Consider the following 27,891-nt stretch of genomic DNA (forward strand, 5'->3'; position numbering starts at 1 on the left):
TGAGTTATAAGTCAAGAATATGTGTGTACATTCTCCAATTGGAGATTACCACGTTGATGGAATTAGTTGTATGTGTTTGTACAAGTCAATGAGTCAACTAATTACTACTAGAACTAGATTTCTAGAAATGTAATCCTATGTCAAACAAAATATCTTTGATGATTAAATGAAAGCATATACCCTACCACAAAAATGTCACTAGTATAATTTTATTATTATTATTGGTAAGAAGTTTTTTGTATTGTATACGGAGTATTATTTTATTTCATGTGTAGCTCACACGTTTGACCGGTACATTACAAACACAACTAAATATTATATACTAGTATCTTTAATTACTTACTACATACTCGTAATAAATATAAATAATAGAGGTAATATTGACAAAATATACATTGAAAGTTGAAACGATTCTAACAAGTGTAACAAGTACTCACATGCTCACATAACAAGGCAAGTTCACCACCTACTTGCTTGATAACGAAAATGACTTAAGTTCACCTACTTGCTTGATAACGAAAATGACTTAACATACTAGTTGCATCATTGGTGCCTATTAAGAAATGAAGTTACTTGTGCTCTTGTATAAACGCCTCCTCTTCCTTCCTGCATGTGAAACTACCAGCCACAACACCCCCAATCTTGAGAGTAGAGACACAACCATAGATTAATGTCCGAGCTGCTGCAATGTACTTCATATATCACCAAAAAAACACAAGCAAGCGATGCAATGAATGAATAGACAAATTAACATTGCACTGATTTTTTTTTCTCCTATACTGTAATAAGTTATCTTCTTTCATAAATAGTTTTCCAAAAAGAGCAAGATGCTAACTCTTTAGCTTTCCAGCAAATAATTAGTATTGCAATTGCAGAATATCATACAATCGAAATTGCGTACAAGAAGAGGACACATTTCGTCTGCTTTCAGTAATAAACCTCAATCTAACACTACAAGTACAAGGCTAATCCCGTCAAATGATCTTTCACGCCATGCCCAAACTGATAACCCTCTAAAAGGGAATTAAAGATCAGCAGTCCACTAGAATTTAATGTGACTTCGACAACTGCATTGATTGCACATGAAATAGGTCATCATGCCGAATCACTAACATTTCCGGCAACTCTCATTATTTGCCCAGCCTCAAAATTTCCATTCTGCAACCAAAAACAAATTAACAAACAAAAAAGGAAAAAGATTAAGATCTAGGTAGTACATAAGATGACGGGTCTTCTAATTTACTAACAAACTCAAATAATTTCAGAGATCCTTTCCCAAGACTAGTTTACCTCCTCATTCCTAGTATAAGGAAGATTCTGTCCACCCGGCACTGCTGATTTCGAAAGGTCTCTAAGAGTTCCCTATAAATTTCCAAGAAAGAACAAAGTTAATCTTAAAGTAGCTAGCTGGCATCCAGAAAAAGCAAGTTAAAAAGGAGAGAACTGTATAGACAACTCAACAAAGATACTATTATTCTCTATGTCCCCGCATATAATAGAAAAGAGACATACCACAGCATAAATTAATTCTTCGCAAGCATTAACATGATGCCTGCACAGTGGATAATAACAACTGAAAAATGCTACATACCTTGTTAGCCCACATAAGTCCACAAGCGTTGCAAAGAGTCCTTGGGCCTTCAGGGCCACGTCGCATCATTGGCGTAGATTTCTCACTAGTGCCACAATGTCGGCAGCTAAAGTATATGTTTGCAAACAGCACGATAAAATTAAATAGATAAGTTTAGCCTACAAACATATAGCAGTTTAATATTAAAACGATACATGTTCATTCATGCCTCATTAAGGTGTTAGTATGAGCACATGCAGCAACACAAAAAAGGTATGCATGAAAAGCAATGAATGTTAATGCCATGACGTTGACAAAAGAGGTAATTAAAAAAGGGAAATTAGAATCATGGAGACCAAAAACATATTAATCCCTTTCATTAGTTATGAATCTCTTTTTCAAGAATATTTTTCCTTAACAAAAAAAAAAAAAAAAAAAAAAAAAAAAAAAAAAAAAAGGTGTCTGAACCTCTACAGCAGCAAGGATAGAGTGTCAGGAGTGAATTGAGTTTGAAAAATAATCTGTAAACTTACAAATCAAATCAGTAATTGACATTCACTTCCCCCACGCAACTCACAACAACATTGCCAAACAAGACATCAATTGCATCTCAGGAATAAGGAAGCCATTAAAACAACCATGATATAATGGAAGAGGGAAATGTAATTTAAAAATATAAAAAAATCAAAGGATTACATTTACAACTTTAACAGATACAACTTTAAGGACAGTATACCAAAACAGAATGAAATAGACCTCATTACTAAAACAGAATGAAATAGACCTCATTACTCACCAGACTTCTTGTTGTATGGGTAAAGGTCCATCAGGACCCCAATTCTGATTAGATTCCCAGCTAGTTGCACCTGAGGAGGACTCATCTTGATTAGGTTTTGAAGAAGTAAATTGACCCTTGTTTCTCTGCATCCTGGAAAAGAGAAAGCATTGAAGTAAGATAGGCAGTTAGCAGTTAGAACACATTCTACTCTTTTCTGATCCTATGTTCCCTTGATTATTTGATGAGAAAGAATCAAATCAGTGTCATAAACAATGACAAAGAATACAATATAGCATCAAATGCGCGACACCTCTGCATCTAAAAATGAGCTAGTGAGTAGAAATTAAAGATAGATTAAAACTGTTTCCTTGAAGTAACACAGCTAATGTTAGAGGGTGCATGTGGAAGGAAAGGAATCAGAAGAATGCAGAGGGTTAAGTTTCATCACATCAGAGGCCAAAATTCTCATTGAGTTCTTTATATCCACAAAACCAAGTGTTAATCTGCAATGTGTATTTGTTTTCATACTTCATTGACTCAACTTTAGATGTGAGCCCTCAATTCCATGTAAATAACATCTCATCCATGTTTTATTCACACATGCCACACCCCAAGGCTTTGATTTTAAATTTTTAGGAGAGAACTCAAATCATCCTGCCAAACACATGAATTTGCAATTCTGCATTAGCTATTGTGCATCAAAAAGGAGAATCAACCTTTCCAATGTCAAATTCCCATCCAACATCAAAGTCTAAAATTTTTTTCTATATAAAGTTCTCCAAAGATTATCATATTTGTATCCTAATGGGAGAGAGAAGCTACTAATCTCACACATTTTAAAACGATTTTTCCATGTCAAACTTTAAGAATTTAGCACACAGAATAATACCATGATAAAGCACTTAGGTGCCCACAAAGAAATGACTTACCTAAGAGCCACCTCCTTACGAACTGTGTACCGAATTTTCTTGTCAAAATTGCGTTCTTTTCTTTTTTCACGAAACCTGAGTAGTGATGCCAATCTTTGAGGGACATTGAACCTCTGTGGTGTGGGAGCCACCCCCTGATTGAACAATCCAATGGTGAGTATACAAAGAGACAAATGAATCGTAGAGCCCAATGCTAATATGACAACATTACCCTATTATTTGCAGAGGTCAACGGTGGAGCAGGAACAGTTGAAGGAACTTCACGACCCCCTAGCAAAAGAAGTACAGCTTGAACCTGCAAAGAATTACATATGAATTATATACTCTTTAGAGAGGGGGGGGGGGGGGGGGGGGGACCATATGCAAGAAAATATCTGCTATGAACCATGGATGATTGGAAAAAGAACAATTTTATCATCCTAATTAGTCAAGGCTCAATGCACCACAGGGAAATAATGCTCAAAATCCAGCATTAGACAATGATTTGAGCCATATGCACATCCAAAATTTTCAGCTACTGCAGTACACAAAAGTTTTCAACAATATAACTGCATTCCTGTTTTGCCCATTGCAGTTCAAAACCTTACACTATGTCTCATATGGGTTGACAACGGCAACATAGAACATAGGCTAGCGAGAAGGAGCAAATCCCAATGAGAAAGCAATTAAACAAACTGTGCAAAGAAATGTTGCTTCTACAGCAGCAAAGACCATTAAAGATCTGAAGAAGCACCAGATGAAATCAGATAGTTCCATTAATTATAAAGATTAAGGCAATACCGTCTGAGGATAGCAAGAAGAGAACTCAACTTTCTTCCGAAGTTTGATTGGGCAAACATTCAAGGTTAATCAGATGTGTCACTGCCTAGAACAGTTTAGACTTTAGACACTAATGACAAAAAGACAGACTAACCCCCCCCCCCCCCCCCCCCTCTCTCTCTCTCCCCCCGCAGTCACCCTACAATCAACCACTTTTCCCCTGGGAGCAACAATTGACAACTATGCCATTCTGAAAACAAAATCTGACTACTTATCTAATTTTTATGTTTCCTTCTTTTGGCTTATTGGTTATGAACTTTTGGTAGTTCTGTTTATGAATTCATTTGGCTTTTCTTTATGTTGAAGCAAATTTGTTGTCACTGATGCAGATGCGTATAGACTATTCAAAATAATCAATTAGACAACTGTAATGACCTTCGCAGTTTTTGGGGTATGATTAATTTAAACAGATTAAATTAACAACTTGTATATTTGGTAGGGAATGTTGGAGCTGCTACATAATTTATAGGTACATTGGTTTCAAATACCAATATTAAATGATGCGAGTTGATTTTGTTGTTTGCCAATTAATGAGTAGCCAACAATTCGTACAATGAGCTATTTTGTCTTTAATGAATTATAGAACGGCAGCAGTAATGAAGTTCCATACGTAGAAGTTCCAACACAAAACAGTCAATAATTGAGCATAAAGTTGAGTTTTGGCCTTTTGTGATTCAACAAAAAAGTCAGCATCACATTAAAGTGTTCCGCGTTAATTCAGCAAGCAACAAGCAACTACAAGCGTTTGACACGTCAAACTGGATTTAGAATCTAGTTTGTCCTTTACTCTTGTTAGCTATTAGATATGCTTCCTGCCTTCAAATAAACTGAGTTATATCGGAAATAGATAGTAGGCTTACCTTAATTAATGTTAGATACTAAATTTTAAATTCTTTGTTTTAGGAAAAGCCAACATAAGAGGCTTTAGGATGTAACTCTTGAATGGCTTATTTGTTTAATCATACTGGTATTTGTTCCTAAATTTATTTGAGAGAAGTGTGACTTCAACATGAGAGAGCATTGTAATGAATAAAAATTTAGATTAAATCAGATAGGTCAGTGAAGCCTCTTTAAATTAGTCTAAAATCCCTCTCAATTTGAAATCTAAGAGGGTGAACTTATTAATCAAATGAAAGACAAAGATCAGCGAACAGCCAATAACTAAGTGGTACAAGTGTAAACCAAGGCTAAACTCCAAAATTTGGAAACCGTGAAGTTCTAAGTTGATATGTGCTTTTACCCCACAGAGACCAAACAAACTGGTTTAGATGGTGCCTTTGATGAAGAGACCAACAATAACCAGAGCCAAAATCACAAAATTAATAAAGTGAAACTGTCCATATGCTCTTGAAGTTCTATACATCATTTCTCCAAAGAAATTATCTCATCCCCCCTCCCTCCAAAATAGATAGCAAAAAGAAACCATCCCAGGTACACATAGAGAACCTTTAATACACTAATTTTTCTATCAATCAATGTCAATATCCATGATATGCATTCTAGAAGTAACAATCTCATTGGCCCAAGGAAATTATTATCTCCATTGGTTTTATTTCAACATTAATAGATCCCCTAGGAGGCAAAACATCACAAATTACAGGAAAAAAAAAAATCTTTTCTTTCCTTATGGAGGATGCAAGGGGAGCTTCAAATTCAAAATTTTCAGCTTATTCATCTAAATTCCCCCACAAAATACTTGGATCATACCCTAATTATTTAACCACTACCATCTGATAAGTCAATTCCCAATCAAGTTATGTGGAAATATCTGCCAACTAATGAAGCTCTAATTCAATGAATACTTATTAATGTGTCACTAAATTACACGTATAATTCATCACCAAGTCACAGTGCTAAAGAGTGCATTTCTTATATACATGTAGGCATGTGGCATGAGAACAAAAGTCACAAAAAAAATAAGCAAGGATGACTATCAACCAGATGCACTTAATGCAGTCAATAGAACAGCAACCACCATGTCAAATAATCAGCAAAGTGAAAAAGGACTTACCTTTTCAGGTGAGACTGAATCAAACACATAAACCTGACCCTGAAATGAAAGAGTTAGCTGATTGTTATCGCCATTAGCCACCATCATTCCACCATGGGTATCAGAAACATTTCCAGGGTCATTATGGAGCTCCCCATCAATGCCTTCACCTACACCCGTAACACCATCATCATGATCATCCTCCATCACATTCCCATTATTCATATGATGCATCCCATGACATTGGTCGTGCATATAATGTACATGCATTTGTTGCTCAGCCTCAGTCATATGCATTTGGGCGTCGTTACCATGCAAATCATCCATATTGACAACAACCCTTTATTAACAACACCAACCAATAAATAGTATCTAGTATACAGTCCCCTGCCTTCTTATTTCACTCCTCCCACTTACTTTATGTTTACAACAATATAAGCACTGTACTTGTTATACATACACAAACACATCTTCCTCATTACAGCACATTGGGACCCAAATGTCACTTTCTCATTCTCTCTCGCGCTCTCTCTCTCCTTCTTCCTCGGCCTCCACCACCTTGCCCAACTCTGCGGAAATATATGCACATTTCAGTTTTAACAGCTATACCAAAAAATCAATGCAGTTACAATACTAATGCTATCAATTTGTATGAACTCTAACACAAAAAACAAAGCCAATTCATTTTCTACATTAATTTGCCTAGGACTCAAACCCGACCTCGAGCCGGGGTAAGAAGGGCGTCTGTCCAACGCCCAGAGAGAAAAATTTCATCTTTATACTTCCATCTTAACATTTTAGGGCTATAAACAAACACCCTCAACACATTAGCAACCAAAATTTGATTCAATTATCAAATTAGGCTCGAAAATCACATAAAAAAAAATTCATCTTGCTTAAGAATATCAACGAAAACCTAGCAATAAATTCGCTCATTGTAAGCTTCTATAAATTCAGTAATTATAACCAATAATTTAATAATCCAGCTTACAAGAACCCTAAATTGACTATACTGACAATTAAATTAGCGATAAACCCTAGATTATGAAATTGATAATTGTTGAATTTAAAAATATTTTACAGAAAATCATCTTACCACATAAGCTGCTTCAATGGAGGAGAAAAAGTTGAGAAACCGGTTGAATTGAGAACTCGGAGTTCATCAATGGAGGAGAGAGAAAGGAGAATTACGTAAATGTGACACGCATGTTAGGACTATGGTCAGATCTATGTAATTATCAACGGCCAGAATTTTTTTCATTTATATTTTTTCTTTTACATAAATAGCTTAATGTGATCTCATATTATTGAGTAAATATTTTTACCAAAAAATCATATTACTAATAAATATTATTTTCCTCTATAAAAAGATGGAAAATGATAAACATAACTATGTATAAGAATCTCAAAAATGAAAAATTAATATTAATTACACCGATTTGCGTGTGATTTTGTTATGAATTCCCAACTTAATTCCATTTTGAGAAGAATATTTAATACTTATACATAGCCCTAAGGGCTACATATATCATTACCCTAAAAGGATTAATGTAATGTTATATTGTTATTCACACAAAAATAAAGAAAGTAGAATATCAAATTAAATTCATTGAATATTTGAATCAAATCAATTAGAGTAAAATAAATACAGTTAGTATTTAATATTGTTTCAAAAATAATCCCTATTGAACCTTATAGGAACAAATTTGTAAGAGAGGGAGTTTATTTGAACTAGTTGGACTTGAAAATTATTTTTTTAAACGTGAATAGAACATTCATTTTCTAGAATGTTCACGAAATTTACAAGATAATTCTCTCAATTTAAATATAAAACATGTTTATATTGTTCACGTGTTTAACTTGATTGAAATTACATTATGAATGTATTAAATAATAAGAATAAGAATTTTAGTTTTTAGTATATGGTGAGTCGATAATCTCATTACAAAAAGTGATGAATTGATATTAATATAAAATTGGATAATGAAAAACAATTCAACAATAAACAAGTTTAATATGAACAACTCTTCAAAAAAAAAAAGTTTAATATGAACAAAACAACCTTTAAATTGATAAATTCTATCTTTCAAAAAACAAACAAAAAAAAAATAAAAATAAATAAATAAATAAATAAATTGAAAATTCTAATCTATTTTTTTGGCCATTTTCACCCGCATTTTATAGAACACTGACAAAGGACCTGTTCTCATTGACTGAAATGAGATGAACTTAATTAAACTGAACTTATTAGAGCTGAACTGAATTGAATATTTTATAAGAGAAGGGAATTAGGAGCTGAACTGAAGTAAACTGAACTTATTAGAGCTGAACTGAACTGAAAATAATCGTACGAAAACAGGGCCAAACATTGACATGAAGAACACATTTACAAATATGTAGATGTATTAATGTGTGTAATATATAATATATAAGTTGAAAGGAAGTTGTAAACATCACCCACAAATTTGTTGGATATCTAATAAAAGTACTAGAAATAGGATTTAAAAAATGAAAGACCTTGGCCAATTTAATAAAATTATGGAAATATACATCAATGATTCAATATGATGGAGCTTCAGCTCCTTTTTACTGAAAGGTCTGAAACATTAATTCAACAAACAAAATTGAGAGTAAGTTACAAAGAGGTTAGCTCAATAATGTACATCTTGCCTTCAACTGCAATTATCTGGACTGCGAGTTGTACAAGGGGGTTATCAAAATGCTTGACCGCAGAGGATGAAGGCTTGAACAAGGCTTTGAGCAGTGTGCAGTTGACTTGGAGTTCCTGATATTACGACTCGACCCTCAGTAGCACCAGGATTAGGATCATGAACAATTACGTCTGCTCCAGAAAACTAAAATCAAGAAAACACAGTTTATATCAGAAACCAAAATCAGAATTTATACCTTAGATAATACTGCAAAGGACAAAACTCTTGACATGGCTCAATGTCAGGAATTTTATTAAAGCAGTACTGCTAAGTGCAAAAAACTACTTGTACATACATTTACTGTTCTAAACCCACCTGTGTTATATGTCCAGTATTAGTTTTGTTTTCTCCATAAACATGAGGTAGCAATATCTGTGGAACTACAACTTCAACAGATGTCACCATCGGCAACTGACCACTGCACCATGGAGAAAAACAAAATAAGCTCAATAGCCTAGAGCGGAGATACAAGAAATCATAAGCCTTACATTCTTTCAGCCTCACCTTTCATTATTTTTTGCAACCATACTTGAAGACCCAGCCCCTGTGTCAGAATATCTGCTAGGATTCCCAAAGTCAGCAGCCTGGACAACGCATATTATGAAATGTTCAGTGATCATTCGCAACACATATTGACAATCACCAAACAAGCAACAGGTTATTCCGTTATTACCTGGGGATGCCACACTTTAGGAGAAGCTGGCCTCTCATATGACAGGCCATAAGAAGCTCTATCACTACCATACTGATGGTGCCCATGGTGGTCATGTTTGCCACTAGGTCCATCAACTCTATCCATATCATGAGGAAATGATGAATGAGCTTGCCCTTGGCCAGCAGAACGATTGTCATAGGCATGAGATAATCCAACTGGTGAATGATAATGACCAGGAGAAGCCTGATCATGTCTAGGGCGAAATGAAGGAGATGGCAATTCCTGATAGGTAGTGAAGTAAGGCGAGCTACTAACATGAGAAAGGTGCTGTTTAGGTGGAAACAAAACATCCCGAAGCCTACTAGTAATCTGAAATAAAGCATCCTGAACTGACTGCAAACTCCCAATAACCTGTTAAGTACGTAGAATGACCAGTATCTTAGAAAAGCTTTTCAGTTATTACCAAAAAAAGAGACCAGCAGCAAGTTTGCACTAGAAAACCTTAAACATGAGGCAAGAGGTCATAGGCAGACAAAGCCATTAACAGCTCATCTGAGCAGACCTTTGGTGCTAACATGAATATAAATGAGGAAAATTTCACCCAAGCTACAAAACTATAAGAATGTTCCACTTCTGAGTTCATCGAATTTTACCTGCACAACTTCATCATTTTGGATATTAGAATTCAGGCCTTGTTCCCTGCCAAAAATTCGAATACTAGCACCAGTAAGTCGTCTCATTTCAGCAATAATTAGGCCTCCTTTACCCAACAAACAACCTATTTGTTGTGAATGGACAAGAAGCCGGGCAATAACTGCAGCACCTGGTTCAAATCCAACCTCTGCTATTCGGCTGTGCACACGGATGACAGCATCCTGAGCAGGAGAGTGTTTCAGGTCCATACTCTGTAACAGTTTGAAAAGGAAATTGAAAATGCAAATGAGTAATCACTGGGATATTAACCTTCTATACAGCTCATTATAAAATTGATTTTTGATGCTGACAATGCCACTGACCACAGATAAAGAAGTTAGTTCATCTAATGGTAATGCCTAGCTGACTAGCTCTGCTCCTTCAACAAGTTTCAAAAGCACTATTTCCTGATAAATTGAAACATTCAAATTTTTATTTTGACACCAGATATTCAAGCACAGAAAGAACCTACATTAAATAACAAAATACTTGAGGCATGCATGATCAAGGGTTTTTTTTTTTTTTTTTTTTTTTTTTTTGGGTGTATATACAAGTTGTAAAAAGGAAAAGATGTTTCACATTAATCACGTCTTAACACAATATATTACCAAAACTCAACAAGTACAATATGCACAATAATAAATTCATCTTTACATGCCTCTCGTGCTGATACGAATACAACCCGCTCATCTGAATCAGGAGAAACAGTGTCTCCTATCTTGATTGATGCCCCAGTTTCATTTTGAATTGCCCGTACAATGGACCCACCCTTTCCTATCAAACTGCCAATTTTACTTGCTTGGCATAGTAATCTGAAAACAACATCTTCTTCTGGAGCTATCCTATGGCTATGATCAGCAGCATGTGCACCTCTTTGAGGAAAAGAATCTGTCTGACTAGCAATATTTGGTCCTTGAAACATATCAGCTTTCGGATGCTCCTGAAGGCAACTTGAAACAGACAAGAGAGCTTTTTTTACAGCTTGAAAATTTCCTGCCATCTAAATTTCAGAAAAAGTATATATATGAATGTAGAAGAAGCAAGTACCCGGAATAATGAAGCGATAGATGGAACAATTTTACTATCAAAACAGAACTATGAAAAATGATGAACAAGATGTCATTCAGCAAAAGAGACAAGTTTCAGGCTTATTCATGTCATGTGTCATCCAATGCACTTCTTGATCTTAAACAATATTCCTTCAAAGCGATAAAAAATTGACATCAAGGACATCTACATTGACATTGATCAAACGAGATCATAGCTTCCTCTTCACAATAAGACCCAAAAAAATTATACTCTGATGAATACAATATATACGTTAGTGGAATTGTGGAAACACATTTATGATTTATGCCTATAGAGTGATCCACTTACCTAATCAGACAGTAAAGAATAAAGACATGAGACACAATCAATATAATTGGTAATGAAGTGCATTTCTCCAAAGTCAGTTCAATCAATACCACAGGCTAATATGAAAACCTCTTTGAGATTATGAACCTCTTATCACATAATTGAGAAATCAACATTCCAGTATAAAACAGACAATAAAGGCAGTAGTCAATTAAAGGCGAGAAGAGTTCCTCGGCCATGACAACTCTGTATCATCATCAACCTCTAAAGTCCAAAAATCAATAATTGAGTAAATTCCTAATTTGTAACACCGGTAGAAGCAGTAGTAATATTCTAATAGGAAAGGGGATAAGGTATAGAATAGGAAAGGGGATAAGGTATAGATAAAATGGTGTGACAAAAACTTAGAAGGATCACGTCCACAGATAAGCATATCGGAGGAAAGCTTATCCTTACCTCCCATGTCATTTTTATCCTTTCTAATACTGTTAAAAATGTCATGCTCCCAAAGTTAATCCTGTCATGTTTCCTTACAAGGCATTAGGGTGCCTTTTCTTAATACATCCAAAAATCACCTCATTTCTTGAGTCCTACTTTCAACAGGGGGTCAGTTTTTTCTCATCTTGGAGAATTTCCAATAGAAAATTCAGTCCAAGGTAACCACAAAAGGCATCATCTCAGTAATTTTTCATCTTTTTTTTTTTTTTTTTTTTTGAAAGCAGTAATTTTTAGTCTTTTAGATTACACCAAAAATTGTAACTCTTAGACTCCTTCAATTCCTATCAGATAAAACTTATCTCATGCTCTTTCAGAATTAGCACTTTTCCAAAAACGATTAACCAGTTTTTCCTGCAGTCATTCCCCCTATACTTTCCTAGCACCTTCACACCTCCTGAACTTCAAGCAGCACTTACACCCTCACATTCAACATATACTTTAACTTAACCCCAATTAATATGGATGTCTTAGCAAACAAATAAATGCAGCAAAGCCTCATTAGTCATCCCCCACTTCTCATTGGGCATGAAATGCATCTACTAAAGTGGGAAACACCGTCAAATGTGTGAAACAGTGAAAGTTGGAACTAGTATAGTCCCACAACTCCCACATATGATAGAACAGACTGAAAGTTACAGTCAGCCATCAACACTCAAACATGATGATCTCAATTATGACATGCCTTTCATCCTAAAACACACCCTGGATAACCTTATCAGCATATCTCAAAAACTCCACACCATTCACACGAAAACCGGAAACCTACTCCATAGAGGAATGCAAGTCCCCGAATAAGTAAAGTAAGTTCGGTCAATTTAGTTATTTTTACATTAAAATTACATAAAATCACCAAACAAACAAGATAAAATTATCAATCATCAATGTCATGACAAAATAATAACCGCTTAACAATATTATCTAAAGGATGGATCCAAGATACTCATCATTAAAATTTGATTTTGGAAAAAACTGTCACCAGTAAATGTACACACGCTAAACAAACTAAGTCAATCAATTGTGATACGATATTCTACAAGCGAATATATGCAGACAAGATATACATCCCATTTAGGATACCTGAGCTTATAATCCATGAGAGCCTAATGAAACCATGACATTTGTCTCTTGTACATTTTTCTTAAGGTCAAAATCAGGCAGGTATTCTATCAAATTAATCACATGTTGCCACGACGAGAATACTATTAGGGGTTTTATTAAGGTATCTAATGTACATTAGCCAATACGAATTATAACATTACTGTCGAATCCACAAGAACGAATGATCGAATTACCTAATCAAACCAATTCATAGATTATATTAACCCAAATGACAGTAAAACTGTTAGAGATATTGGAAAATATATGTGTGATATATTTTCCGTATATATCATTTAAGAGAATAATATATTTAGGATATTTATGTTAAGATATTATTTTGAGAATATATCATTAGGATATATGGTATATCTTTTAGGAATATTGTTTCCTATCTTATGAGGTTAAGTTTTGTATAAATACTCAACCTATTGATGAATAATATACAAGCAATACAAAAACCATTCTATTATCTCTTCTCCCTTATTTGTCAAAAACAAATCATAGATTATCGAATTACGCAATATAGAAACCGAAAAGGCCGAAAATTAGGAAATTTCACCTGAATAAGTTCCTCCCCAGGAGAAGCACAAGCAGGAAGTTGCTCCCTAGGCAAAACCCTAACTTGAGCACCGCTCTCTTGCCTAATCTTCTCCACAATCTTCCCACCTCTTCCAAGAACACACCAAACTTGATTACTCGGCGCCAACAATCTACAAACAACATGCCCAGATTGCCCACCATTCCCACTACCACTCCCACCATTTCCATTTCCATTGCCATTATTCTCTCTCCTCTCTTCCTCCATTTTCTCACTCTCATTCTTCTCACTCCTCTCTTCATCAACCTTCAATATCCTCTCAAACACCTTCACCAACGCCGCCTGCGCAATCGACCCTTCTTCCCTCTCCTCCCCAGGATTCGAATTAGGGTTAGGGTTTTTCGAATCAGCGACAATATGAATTACCCTTTCATCGCAGCGCGAAAAGGGGGGAAGATCATCAACGATGCGAATTCGAGCACCGGTATCATCCCTGAGTTGGCGGATTACGGCGCCGCCTTTTCCGATGACACCGCCGACTTTTGCGGAGGGACAGAGGATTCGGAATTGGGTATCGCCGCCATTTTCGGAGGGTTTGGGTTGTTGAGAAGGTGGAGTAGAAGAGGAACATGCTAATGGTGGGTTAGAGTGAGAGTGAGAGTGAGAATGGTGGCGTTTGACAGAGAATTGAGGTTCCATTGTTGAGGAAGAAGGAGTGAAGTGGAGCAGAGTTGACGAAAATGGAGGAGAGAGAAAGTGAAAGGGGGTGTGTGAGTGGGGGTTGACTTTTAAGTCAAAACCTCGGAGGTTCTGGGTTTACGGCAGGGTTTGGAAATCTTTTCTGTCTTCATTCTCAAATCTCAATAAAGTAAACCCAACCTTACCGAGCCGGTTGATAGCGTATTATTGTTCATGATATCTATCACACCCTAAAATTTAGGGAAATTGCATAATTTGTCCAATTTATCAAAACGAGCCATATTATCATGTTAGTATTGATTTTGATCGTGTTATCATGTCATGTTGAATCAGAGATTTATCAATTCTACAAGGTATATAATCACATGTAGTGTGAAAAACTCTTTACTAATAAAATAGAGTAATCAATTGATCCAAATTAGTTGTGTCTCTGTGATGAGATGAGTTTGTCTATTTACAAATTTTTCCATTAAATTGTAGAAGATTAACATAAAAGGGTTAAATTAGGTAATGGACAAGATTTGATATAATGCTCCTACAATGAAGAGACAAGTAGGTAAACAAATCATACCCCACACTATGTATAAATCGTAAAAAGTGAAACGTCAAGCGTGTGTCCATGCCTAGTAGGAAATATGAAGATATTTGACAACAAAAGAAGATAGATCAAAAATTACCAACTTGAGTACAACTGTACAAGTATATTTATAGGGAACCTAGAGGAAATGATCTAGGTGACAAGGTTCGGCCTAGCCCAAGCACGAGTCGTGCTATTGTGCTTGAGATCCGATATGGAGACTGGGAAGGCGAGGATAGATCATGGGTCAAGCCACTTGTGCATGGTTGCTTAAGACAGACTGCCGGATAACTGAGGTCTGAGTACCCCTTTACCATGACTGGGTGTGATTGTGTGAGTTGAGCAATCTTAGCATGGTATATATTGTTGGGTGTTGAAGAGGCCCAAAAAGAGTGGGCAGGGAAACGGGCAGTCCAAATTTTATGGACTATAGGGCCCAGAATGTAATGCTTATTATGAAACTTTCTAACGATCTAAGATGAGTTCCATAAAAGTCTTACTCAAAAGTCATGAACTGATAAGGCTACTTTGTCATTATTTGGGTTAATTTTTCTTATGGTTTCTATCTTGAAATGTAGTCCGTATCTTGAAAAATGAAGGCCAATCCATTTCTAAAGGATGCTGAATTATGTGATTATATCCCTTGTCTATTGTAATTCCCCCTTTAATTTCTTGTTTTAATAAGTTGTTTCCTTAGGGTTTTTTTTGTCATTTTTAGGCTGGCCAACGCATGCATGATAGTCATGTAATAAGAACTCTTTCAATTTGGCAATACAGCAAATTTAGTTGTTATGACAATAACGAGGGAAAATATGTAAACATATATTTGATAATTGTCCGCACATTACTTTTACGAGTTTAAAAAAGTAGCAAATAAGTAGATAAATCTTATAAAACTAGTAAAAAAAAAACAAAACATACCGAATCAATGTGTAACGTTTTACAAAGTATTTAATTTTTTTTAACATTGGAAAGGAGAGAGTATAAAATTACAAAATCACTTATGATAAATTAATACTACCTTCGTCCCCGAAAGAACGACTCATTTGGCCTAATTTTAGTCCCAAAAAGAATGACCCATTTGCATTAAAACACCCACCAATTTGCAACAATATTTGTGCAAAATTAGCTTCCCCATATAAAAATTTGATTTTCTATGTAATTTTATTACTTTCTCTTTCTATTTTTTTACAAATCTCAAGTAAATTTATATTTTCAATATACTTTTACTTTTTTTTATTTAACTTTCTTAATACCCGCGTAATCAACCAAATGGGTCGTTCTTTCGGAGACGGAGAGAGTACAATAATAAGTAGTGGTGATGTTGTAATAATTTATTGTTTCTACTTCTAGTACTACTTATTATTTTCCTGTTTTCATAATTCTTCCAACAAGTTGTCAAATTGTTTGAACTTGTACAAAGATAGATAGATAGTGATGTCAACCTATTTGCAAATTGCAACTAGGAAGTGCAGTTAATACATAGTATATAATATTATATGATGGACCATCAAAGCTAGCTAGGAAATTCATTTTGGTAATAAATTGATTGATTCACATCAATAATCTTCATTATTTTGATGTCGACATTTTTTTCAACTAGGATTTGCCGATTTGTAATTACATATGGTGGATTTCCTGGAAAAAAAAAAAAAAAAAAAAAAAAAAAAAAAAAAAAAAGATGATCATTTGATTAGTGGAGCTGGAATTCAAAATAATAACCAACATACATGTTTGTGTACAAGTAAATTATGAAACTAAAGTGTTATTTTTTTAGACATTAACCAACATAATATTGCATTTCAGTGGATTTCACACTAATTTTTCTGCCAAATTCACTAGTTATAGTTTATGTGACACGTGCATCATTCGTCCCCAACACATACTCGGTACTACGTTTATTTGTTTAGAGAGCCACAAAAGGCGGGTAATGAGAATCGATTTTAAGATCTCTAGAAATCGAGAGGGGAGGTTTAACCACTTAAGCTATACCTCACTCACATGACGAACATGGATCATTATTCATTGTCTTTGTTAAATTATGTATAACCGAAGTTGAAAAAATTAATAAGCTTTGTCTTCATATTGTGATAAACGGGCCATGAGAAAACCCACATGTGAGTGGTGTGTTGTCCCACATTGGTTGAGTATATAAGCGAAAGTTTGTAATGGAATGTGTATCCTACATTGAAGAAAGAAGATAATTGTGTGCACTTTATAAGGCTAAGGGCTACTCCTCTCATTGCCATATGATTTTGAGGTGGAACCTCCTTGGTCGTATAAAGTGGATATTTGTGACGGGTGTGGCGTACACCCGTTTAGCATGGTATCAAGAGCAAGTTAAATCATGGTATCAAGTTCAATTTTTTTAATTTTTTCAATAAAAAAAAATAAAAATAAAAAAAACAATCGTGAATCATGGTGGACGGCACAATGCACCATCACTAGTTTATGAGTATAATCTTAGTGCTGCAATTGCCAACAATCAGTTTATGACTTCAAGTGGTCAATTATTTCCATGTACACAATGGCATACAATTACAAGTTTGTTGGGTAATACCAAAATTTTCGAAAATTGTTCGAATAATAAGTTTGATTATACTTCTTGGATTATTGATACAGGAGCCACGCATCATGTTACAGGAGAAAAATCTTGGCTTTTTGATACAAAGAGTTTTGAATGTCCTGTAGGGTTACCGAACAGTGAAATAATGTTGACTTCTCTTATTGGTTCTGTTCGTTTCGGACAAAATCACTCTAAATGGGGTGCTCTATGTCCCTAATTTTAGTTGTAATTTACTTTCTGTTTCACAACTTAATGATGAACTTAATTGTATTGCCCAATTTAACTCAAAAATGTGTGCTATACAGGATCAAACGAAGGAGTTGATTGGAACGGGAGTTCGGAGAGACGAATTGTACTATTTTAGCAAATTGGATTCTGTGCATCATGAGGGTGCTTTTTGACGCAAAGTCTAATTTGGAGCTATGGCATCGTCGTATGGGTCATCCTTCCGAGAAAGTAGTTAAGTTCCTTCCTACTGTTAATTGCAAAGATAGTCTTGATAAGGGGTGTGAAGTTTGTATGTGTGCGAAACATCCTAGAGATAGATTTCTATTGAGTATTAATAAAGCGTCTAGAATATTTGAGAAAGTTCATTGTGATTTATTGGGTCCATATCGTCATGTTTCATCGTGTGGAGCTCGTTACTTTTTTATAATTGTTGATGATTATTCTAGAGCAGTGTGGATATATTTGTTGATTGATAAAAGTGAGGTGTTTCGTATGTTTTTTTCGTTTGTTGCTATGATAGACAGACAATTTTCCTAGACAATTAAAGTTGTGCAAAGTGACAATGGTACTGAGTTTAATTGTTTGCTTGATTATTTTAGTACTACCGGTATTATTTTCCAAACCTCTTGTGTGGGGACACCACAACAAAATGGGAGGGTTGAGAGAAAACACAAACACATTTTTGAGATTGGGAGAGCTTTGAGATTTCAAGCAAAATTGCCAATATATTTTTGGGGGGAGTGTGTTCTTGCCACTGTTCACCTTATTAACCGTACACCCACTCCTTTACTACAAAATAAAAATTCCTTCGAGATTCTCTTCAATAAACCTCCTTCTTTTGATGCTATTCGCACATTTGGATGTTTATGTTTTGCTCATAACCAAAAAACGAATGGAGACAAGTTTGCTAGTCATAGTAGAAAATGTGTTTTTATGGGTTATCCTTTTGGGAAGAAAGGATGGAATTTGTATGACCTTGAGTCAAAGGGTTTTTTTTTTGTGTCTCGTGATGTGAAATTTGTCGAGGAAGTGTTCCCCTTTGCTACACCAGATGAAGTTAATATTGTGTTGTCTTCGTTTGCTAATGGAGAAATTCATGAGGATTTTTTTGGAGTATGTGGTGTTTGATGATGGTGAGGTAACTATTCATGATGATGGGATGATTTTTGATGATGCTCGTATAGTTGTTGAAGATGTGCATGCTGCCCCAAGGACAGGGGAAGCTGGCAGCAAACACCAAGGCTCACCCGTGGCAGCCAGCAGGGGCCACGACCAGGACCCCGCGGCAGCAGACCCCACTGCCCAGCAGAGGCAGACCGCACAAGGGCAGTCCACCCATAGCTAGTGTAATACCCCGTATTTTTGAAACGTATTTCTAATTATTTAATTAATTAGTATTCTCTTAAAAAGGATATTTTAGTAATTTATTTTACTATTTGAATTTTGGAGCCAAAATAAAATTTAAATTTTTGGCCCGAAAAGTATTTTAAAAACTCAATTATTATTTTTGGATTTTAATTAAGATTTATTATCCATTTATTTTATTTTAAAAACTGGATTATTTATATATATTTCGGATATTTTAACTAATCAAAATTATATTTTAATTATTTAATTAGGAGGTCCGAATTTCCTAAATATTAAGCTATGATTTTTGGATTTTCTAAGTGTAGAAAATCTGATTTTCTTAGTGAATTTATTTAGTGAATAATTGGTATTTTCTTAATTAGTTATTTTATACAATAAATATTATTTACACAATTATTTTTAATTCCTTAAAACTAGCAAATTAATTCCCTAAATATCTAAAGGGAGGTCCAAAAATATAAGCTTAGGAAAGCTCAAATTTTCAGCCACCATGATGGATTTTTGGGTGATTTATTTTGGTAAATTGTATTTTCAATTTCCTCCATAAAATCTCTTATTTTCCTTAATTTTATTTTTCCATCCCACAAAGATTTGATCATCTTATTTTCCTACCTTATTTCATCTTTGATTATTCCCCAAGTAATCTCTTTTGCCATATTATTTTCATGACAAACACACTTTTCTAAATTCTATTATTCTTAATCACCTTAATATCAATTTCCATATTTCTTTATTCACTTCTCTTAGTAATTCCTTAATTTTTTTTACCATCATTCTTCCTACATTCTACTACCATAATTCCCTCATTCTTGACCCTATAAATACCCCTTCATACCTCTCATATTCTTCACACCAAAAACCCAATTCTCTTTTTCTCTCTTCTTTTTCTTTTCCCTAAACCTTTTCATCTCCTCTTTTTACACAAATCATCCCGTTTATCTTTGAAACCAGTTTTCGGGCACTTTTGGTCAGTTTTTGGGATATTGACGTTTCACACAAGAGTGTTCTTCTTGAAAAATCCTTGAGGTTAGGCTTATGAATCACCCAATTCGGAGTTATATTGAAGGAGTTATGACCTCTGCAAGTTCTGCCTATTCTTTCCAACGAAAATTCAATTCTTTTTAATCCTATTCCTTTATCTTTTTCATGGTTAGTTTTCTAAAATACAAATACCTATTTCAAAGCTATAATTTTATATTAAAGTATTATTTTAAAATAATTTTATAATCCATGCACATTAGATTTGAGTTTATGTTGTGATAACCTTATGGTTATGTTATTTGCAAGGTGTATTCATGATTGAATTTTGAAAGTGCGAAGTGTTGATTGATATTCGGAATCAAGACTCTCGAGGTTCTTTTGTGTGGTTTTCTAGCAAGAATCAAGGTACGCTTTGGTGGCTAGATACCTTTGAAAATGATTGGTTTGAATAACATATTTTATTGGTGATTGAATTAAATTGATTTGAATTATGTTTGGAGGTATTGATTTTAATATTTAATTTGTTTTAATAAACGTATTTTGAATGATTGATTTTTGAATCATGTTTTGAATGGTTTGAATTACTTATCGTGTTTAAATAAAAGAATTGATTTTAAAAGGTTTGTTGAATTAAATAAAAGGTTTTTCAAGGAAGAGTTATTGATTTTGAAAAGTTATTAATATGAGATTTTATTCTCAAGTATCTATATAAAATGTTTTGATTTTGAAAGTATGTAGAATTATTAAAAAGGAGTTTGAATTTTATTGGAATTTATTGGATATTTAAAGGATTTATTGAACCATTGAATTATTATTATTAATGCTTTATAAGCATGTTGGTAATCCCACTATGCGGATTTGGTTTATTGATAAGGCCTTGGACTTTGTATGACCAGGTCTTTTCTAAAAAATAGCCTTGTAATATAAAGAGAATAGCTTGAGGGTGTGCACACTTAGGTGAAGAATTGGATTAAAAGAAATTGGTTCTAAATAAAGGAATTGGTTTTATTAACTATTACTTGGAATATTGAATCATTGGAATCGGTTTTGGAATAATGAGTTTGGAATTTATTGGATTAATTATTGGAATTGATTTTTATGAATTGAGTTTACATTATCTTGCACTTATTGTACTTAGCATAATTTGTTAATTCGTATTTCTTATTTGTTTTGGTTTGCCCTGTTTATCGTAATGGTAAGCAGTGTTGACTATTTTCAGGTGGAGTCATGAATGAGCATATAGGAGTCCCGAGATTTGCTTCACCCAGTTTAGGAATGTTGGTCTTGTCTTTATTTTGACTACTCATAACAATGTTACTATTTTTATAAGTGTTAATAAAAGAAAGTTGAGTTTCCGCTGCAAGTTTTGTTATTGAGTTAAGTATTTTGAGTAGCCTTACGTAATCACGCGGCGGCCATACGCCCAAGTCTATCTCTACGGTATAATTATAAGTATTATACTGGTATTTCCGTAGAGGGAGATTTGGGGGCATTACAGCCGGGCAGAGAGCTCCGTAGGCACCCCGTGGCACACGGCCACAGATCGCAGGGGGGTACAGAAGGGCCTGATTTACAGCAAAATCAGCGTGAAACGGGACAGCAAACCGAGAATGAAGCCTTAGGTAAGGGCCACCGTGAGAAATTTCCATCGGTTAAGCTATGTGATTATGTGACTCACTCCGTTTTTGCTAATAATCCGTCTCAATCCTCTCCGTCATCCAACACTCCTTCAGATACGCCTTATCCTTTAGCACACTATATAAATTGTGACATGTTTTCTGTAAACTATCGAAAATTTCTTGCATCCATAGTTCAGGAAAAGGATCCAAAATCCTTTAAAGAGCCCACGAAATCAGAAGGTTGGCGACAATCTATGAAAGAGGAAATACGGGCATTGGAAGACAATGGGACTTGGACATTAGAGAATCTTCCTCCTGACAAGAAAGTTCTAGGTAGTCAATGGGTGTACAAGACAAAATTTTTGTCTAATGGTGATATTTAACGTCTCAAGTCTCGCTTGGTTGTCTTTGGTAATCATCAACAAGAAGGTATCGATTATGGTGAGACTTTTGCTCTGGTGGCAAAAATAACTACAGTTCGCGCTTTTCTTGCTATAGCAACTTCAAAAAATTGGAAAATTCAGCAGATGGATGTTCATAATGCATTTCTCCATGGTAATTTGGATGAGGTGTACATGAAACTACTTCCCGGTTTTGAGAGCTCGGATCTGAGTCTGGTGTTTCGTTTGAGAAAGTCTTTGTATGGGCTGAAACAAGCTCCGAGGTGTTGGTTTGTAAAACTAACTACGGCTTTGAAAGGGTATGGTTTTATTCGGTCTTACTCTGATTATTCTCTTTCACATATATTAATGGCAATGTTCAGCTTAATGTCTTAGTTTATGTTGATGATCTTATTATTTATGGGAATGATTCTGCTGCAATGACTGTATTCAAGGTTTATCTTTGTGATTTTTTCAAGATGAAGGATCTTGGTCCTTTGAAGTATTTTTTGGGTATTGAGGTAGCTCGTAGTAAATCCGGTTTGTTTTTGTGTCAACGCAAATACACTTTGGATATTATTTCAGAAGCAAGGTTGTTAGGGGCAAAGCCAAGTGGCTTTCCGATTGAGCAAAATCACAAGCTTAGTCTTGCTAGTGGTGAGTTACTTGCGAATCCTGAGTCTTATCGCAGACTGGTAGGACGGTTAATTTATCTCTTGGTTACTAGACCATATTTGGCGTATTCTGTTCATATTCTCTCGCAATATATGCAAGAGCCTCACATTAAGCACTAAGAGGCGGCTCTGATAGTAGTTCGTTATTTGAAGGGTACCCCAGGACAGGGTATTTTGTTAAGTGCAGATAGTGATCTGACTTTGCAGGGTTGGTATGATTCAGATTGGGCGGTGTGTCCTCTTACTCATCGTTCGTTGACAGGTTAGCTTGTGTTTCTTGGTCATTCTCCTATTTCTTGGAAAACCAAGAAACAACCTACAGTATCTACATCTTCTGCTGAGGCCGAATATCGATCCATGGCATCGATCACAAATGAGTTGAAATAGTTAAAGGCTTTACTATTGAGTTTGGGGGTTCAACACCCTAAGGCGATTGAGTTGTTCTATGATAGTCAATCTGCCCTCCATATAGCCAGAAATCCAGTTTTTCATGAACGAACAAAGCACATTGAGATTGATTGTCATATTGTTCGTGATGCTATTACAGAGGGATTGATTGCTCCATCCTATGTTTCCACTAGGGAGCAATTGGCGAATGTTTTTACTAAGGCACTTGGGAAGACTCAGTTTGATCACCTTATTTTCAAGTTGGGCATTTTCAATCCCCATGCTCCAACTTGAAGGGGGGTATTGAGGATATATTTTAGGAAATATTTTATTAGTATCTTTTGGGGCTAGTTAATATCTTTTGATATCTTTTCCTTATTTTTCTAGTTTCCTAATTCTATCATATTAGGTTAACTTGTATTTTATATATTGGGGTTGAAGCCATCGATGAGAATTAAGCTATTCAATTCTATTTTCTCTCTAGTTTAGCATATTGAGATGATCATCTTGTTACTGGAAAAGAGACTCTGATGACTTATCTCGGGCCTCTCGGCTCTTTGTGAATCTAGCTGCATGAACCGCTAAGTTAGTGAGATATACTCGTATCATATATGATCAAGTGACTTTTTTAATTTTTAATTTTTTTTTTAATTTTTACTTTTTAAATTTTTTTTATTTTTTAATAATAAATACTAATACTACGTATTAAACTTGACATTATATGGAGTAACTCCAACTTTCCCAGGAGAAAAGCAAATTGTACTGTATTGGAAATAATTTTTTTTTTTAATAATAAATACTAATACTACGTATTAAACTTGACATTATACGAAGTAACTCCAACTTTCCCAGGAGAAAAGCAAATTGTACTGTATTGGAAATAATAAAGACTTATCCATTATCTAATCTATACAACTTGAGATTCTTGACTTAAAATATTTTTGTGTGGATTTGTGGCACAAGGTCTATAAGCTAAATTGGGTTGGTTTATGTATGCATGCGTTGTCATAGTTCTTATCTTTTACGAGTTATTTAGTTGCAATGCATCAACAAGTTGATTTTCATGATTGTCAATGCATAATTTATAAATCATGCATAGTCATCTTAATATAATCATATGTAGCAAAATTATAATTTTATAAATAATATTCATCTTAAACATATACAATGAACCGAGCCTAAGAAAACGCCACATTTAATTTTTCATAAATATAGGTAAAATTTAATGTCAATAATGTGTTGCAACTATTTAAAAACTACCGCACTTCGTATATCAACTACTTGTTTATGATAAAATATTTAAAACGTACCTATAATAGAGAAGAAAGTAGAGGGGAGCAAACTTTAGTAAGAAATCGGTACTTATGCTACACTCATGATATATGGCTAGGATTAAATCTAAATGTTGCATCATACACCAATAATAACAAATTGATTTAAATATTGCATCATGTATAGTTTAAGATATCTTATAAGATTGGTTCACCCCTAACCATAGAAACACTAATAAGAAACTTCAACAAAACGAAACAAATAATGATCATACAAGTCTTTTCTTACTCCTATTCATTTTCACCAAAAAAAAAAAAAAAGCATCACCATCCACCCAACACATTTCCTCAACACATATTGTGCTTGAGTAATGAGGTGTAATGTACTGTGTTGGTTGTATAAAATAATAACAATAATGATATAAATAAAGTTTATAGGTAAGTTTTTAACCATAGAATAAAATAAAATAAAATGAAATGAAATAGAATAGAATAATCTGTGGGCAAAAAACCAGAAACGAACCACAATGAATATTGAAATGAAAAATCTTATGGATATTATTAACACCATAGACATACATGGAAATGATTTTGTGGCTCCCATTTGGTTAGTCTATATAAGTGGACCAAATCAAAATTTGCAATAAAGAAAAGAAACAGAAAAAAGCAACTTTGTGGCCCCATTATAAAAATCATTCCTCACTATTCCTTGCCCACGTTAATGTACCAACCACAAATGAATTTCCTGATATTTGCATTCTTATTATGTGATCTACCGTACGAAACATGTTAGCTCTCCCGCGAGAATTGTCTGGTTCATAATGGTTTGTGTGGTTTACTTAGTGTTGATACACGAGATATTTACCACAAATGATATTGTTTATGATTTTTAATAATGTCAGTGAAGATTGGATTGTGGACAGTTTTCATTTTAGAGATGGTTTAATTAGTTGAATTCTTGGAAGGGTTTTGGTTTAACGGGTAATGTGGTAAGCCAAATAAGTCCTAAATGGGCTCAAACTTAAGGGTCTATAATTTTTTTGGGTTGATAAGAAATGGTCATGATAAATCCTTATGCAAAGTCACAAAAGTTTACTTTGTGCAAAACATAGGTTTAGCGCTCTTCAGAATTGAAGGTTCTAGAGCTATAATAGAGTTTAAACAAGCTTATGAGTGTTAAGATAGTAAATGTGTAGACCTCTAATATCTATGTAAGTTCTGAAAGCGTACAAGATAGTTAGTGTGTAGAACACTCCTCAAGAAAACTCAATTCGAATCCTATAAAGCTGAATTGGTTTCAGTCTTAAACAATTGAATGCCTATAAATAGGTCACTCCATTCATTTGTGCAACCCAACCAACATATTATACTCTCTTAAAACCAATTAAAGCATTATTTAAGACACATTAGCTTGCATTTTTAATTACACTCTTTGACATTTTCTTACCACACAACAAGTTTATTGTTTCTAACTTGTCTTTCAAGACCGATGAGAACTTGAACAATATGTAAATATTAGGAAACCAACCAATACATATCACAAGTTGTGAGCACTTGTTTTACCAATTATTTATCCTCGTTTTAAAATAAAATACCTAATAGCCAATGTCAATCACAAAATGTATTATTTTAAGATAAAGTTTAAATATGTACAACCTTCTCTTCTTTACCATGGAAAGCTAGCAAGAACAATACAACTGTTGTAGAATACTTGTGAGTCGTGATTTCGAATATTTTTCTTATTATAAATTACAAAAATTTCTTAATACAAATATTGTGTTACCTTTTCTATCATTTTATACGGAGTAAATATGTAATTCCTAAAAGTGAATCTAAAAAAATAAAGCATCAACTATAATTAAAAATAAAATTGAATGGGTGTAATTTTTCCGGTTTATAAGGGAGGTACTAGATGTGATAAGGTTCGTAATCAAGGGAGGTACTAGATGTGATAATGTTCGTAATCAATCGAATTTGGTCGGGCCAAGTTTTGGATCGGAAATTATGAGCCCAAACCCGCTTAAAATGGCGATGATATTAATTTTCATCAATTCGAGGAACTTTTAACATTTTTTCATTGTTTGGGTAGTTTTATACTCTGGTATATAAATATTAAATTCATAATGATATAAGTTTTATAAAATTAATATAATTACTTTTACCCAAATTTGTGATTAGTTATTTGGTATTTAATTATTTATTTAAAGAATTGTTGAGAATAATAACAAGTACTTAAAAGTCAACCCATATCAATTTTAACCAAGCTAAAAAAAAAATATGAAAACAAAAAAAAAATGAAAATGTGTACTACCTCCGTTTCGTATTAATTGCAGTTTTGGAATATTTTATAACTCACAAATAATACCCCAAAGTTGCAACTAATAAGAAACGGAGGTAGTAATTCTTTTCTTTCTGTGAGCAACCAGCACCGTTAGATTCGGTGGTCAGCTCAGCAACAAAACAACAGTCTTGCCACATATAAAAGCACGTGTCAATAAAGTGATGGTGGAATAAAAATGATATTTTCTGAAAACTTCTTCCTTGTTCACAATTCACAAATTTGAAAATCTTTATCTAATGTGTGGTTATTCCTTCAGTTGCTTTCTCATGTGATTTGTGACTGGATCAACCTTAACGGTCCGTTGCCTTCTTGCCACATCATGTCATGTTCTGTTTTTTAATTTTAATTTTAATTTTAATTTAATTTAATTTTATTTTAGGTTTTGTTGTATAAATTTATTAAATAGTGAAAGGTAAAAATATCCTTTCGCATGTTGTTTGGCCTTATGGGTCAGTCACTTTCTTGTTCAATATAAAGAATTTTAATGGGACTAATTTCAAAGCAATGTGCTAAAGCCTTGGAAAAAAATACAAAGGACACCTTGTAATTCATATTTCTATTTATTTATTTATTTATTTTTTTAACCTTTATCTATTTGTTATTCTTCATGTTACTTTCATTCTTTCTATATTTATGCTATACTTCTAGTGGTTGAGTAATACCAAATGGGGAGGTACTTCAATCCCACTTTGTTGGCTAAATTTAATTTTCATCCAAAGTAGATGCCTTAGAGTTGATCATAGGTCCAGATAAATTGAGCTTTTTCAGGAATAATGTGATTTGTGTTTATTCGGGGTTGGCCAAGTAGAACAACTAATTATGATCATCTATAATCAAACAATAATTGCATGCTAACTATACCATTTTTTTCCCTTTCGTTTACGTTTCAAGAACCTACGCACGATGTTTTTAAATACGTTAACTTATTCAGTTAGGACCTGTTCTTATTGACTGAAATAAGCTGAACTGAACTGAACTTATTAGAGCTAAACTAAACTGAAATGAATATTTTATGAGAGAAGGAAATTAGAAGTTGAACTAAACTGAACTGAACTTATTAGAGCTGAACTAAATAGAAAATAATCTGATGAGAACAGGACCTTAGTGAAGCTTTTATATATGAAATTTATTATGTATACGTAAAAGTACGTCATATGCGATACGC

At 34.1% G+C, this 27,891-nt stretch overlaps 2 protein-coding genes across 2 annotated transcripts; both read right to left on the bottom strand.

Annotated features, from left to right (window-relative positions):
* Positions 1-755: 755 nt before the first annotated feature.
* LOC145571842 (GATA transcription factor 24-like) lies at positions 756-7,337 on the bottom strand. The gene is made up of 8 exons (XM_081630876.1): positions 7,183-7,337; positions 6,108-6,655; positions 3,489-3,572; positions 3,278-3,411; positions 2,367-2,498; positions 1,592-1,697; positions 1,291-1,362; positions 756-1,158 (listed from the first exon to the last, which is right to left on the bottom strand). Exons 2-8 carry the CDS (start codon positions 6,411-6,413, stop codon positions 1,096-1,098), a joined length of 897 nt encoding a protein of 298 aa, XP_081487002.1. The 5' UTR covers positions 6,414-6,655; positions 7,183-7,337; the 3' UTR covers positions 756-1,095.
* A 1,249-nt stretch (positions 7,338-8,586) lies between these two features.
* Positions 8,587-14,450, bottom strand: LOC145570203 (RNA-binding KH domain-containing protein RCF3-like). The gene is made up of 7 exons (XM_081629231.1): positions 13,657-14,450; positions 10,804-11,145; positions 10,106-10,357; positions 9,471-9,863; positions 9,302-9,381; positions 9,113-9,215; positions 8,587-8,941 (listed from the first exon to the last, which is right to left on the bottom strand). Exons 1-7 carry the CDS (start codon positions 14,332-14,334, stop codon positions 8,801-8,803), a joined length of 1,989 nt encoding a protein of 662 aa, XP_081485357.1. The 5' UTR covers positions 14,335-14,450; the 3' UTR covers positions 8,587-8,800.
* Positions 14,451-27,891: the final 13,441 nt, after the last annotated feature.

This window comes from Chenopodium album, chromosome 12, assembly GCF_948465745.1.
Source record: "Chenopodium album chromosome 12, dcCheAlbu1.1, whole genome shotgun sequence".
In the NCBI taxonomy this organism is placed as follows: Eukaryota; Viridiplantae; Streptophyta; class Magnoliopsida; order Caryophyllales; family Amaranthaceae; genus Chenopodium; species Chenopodium album.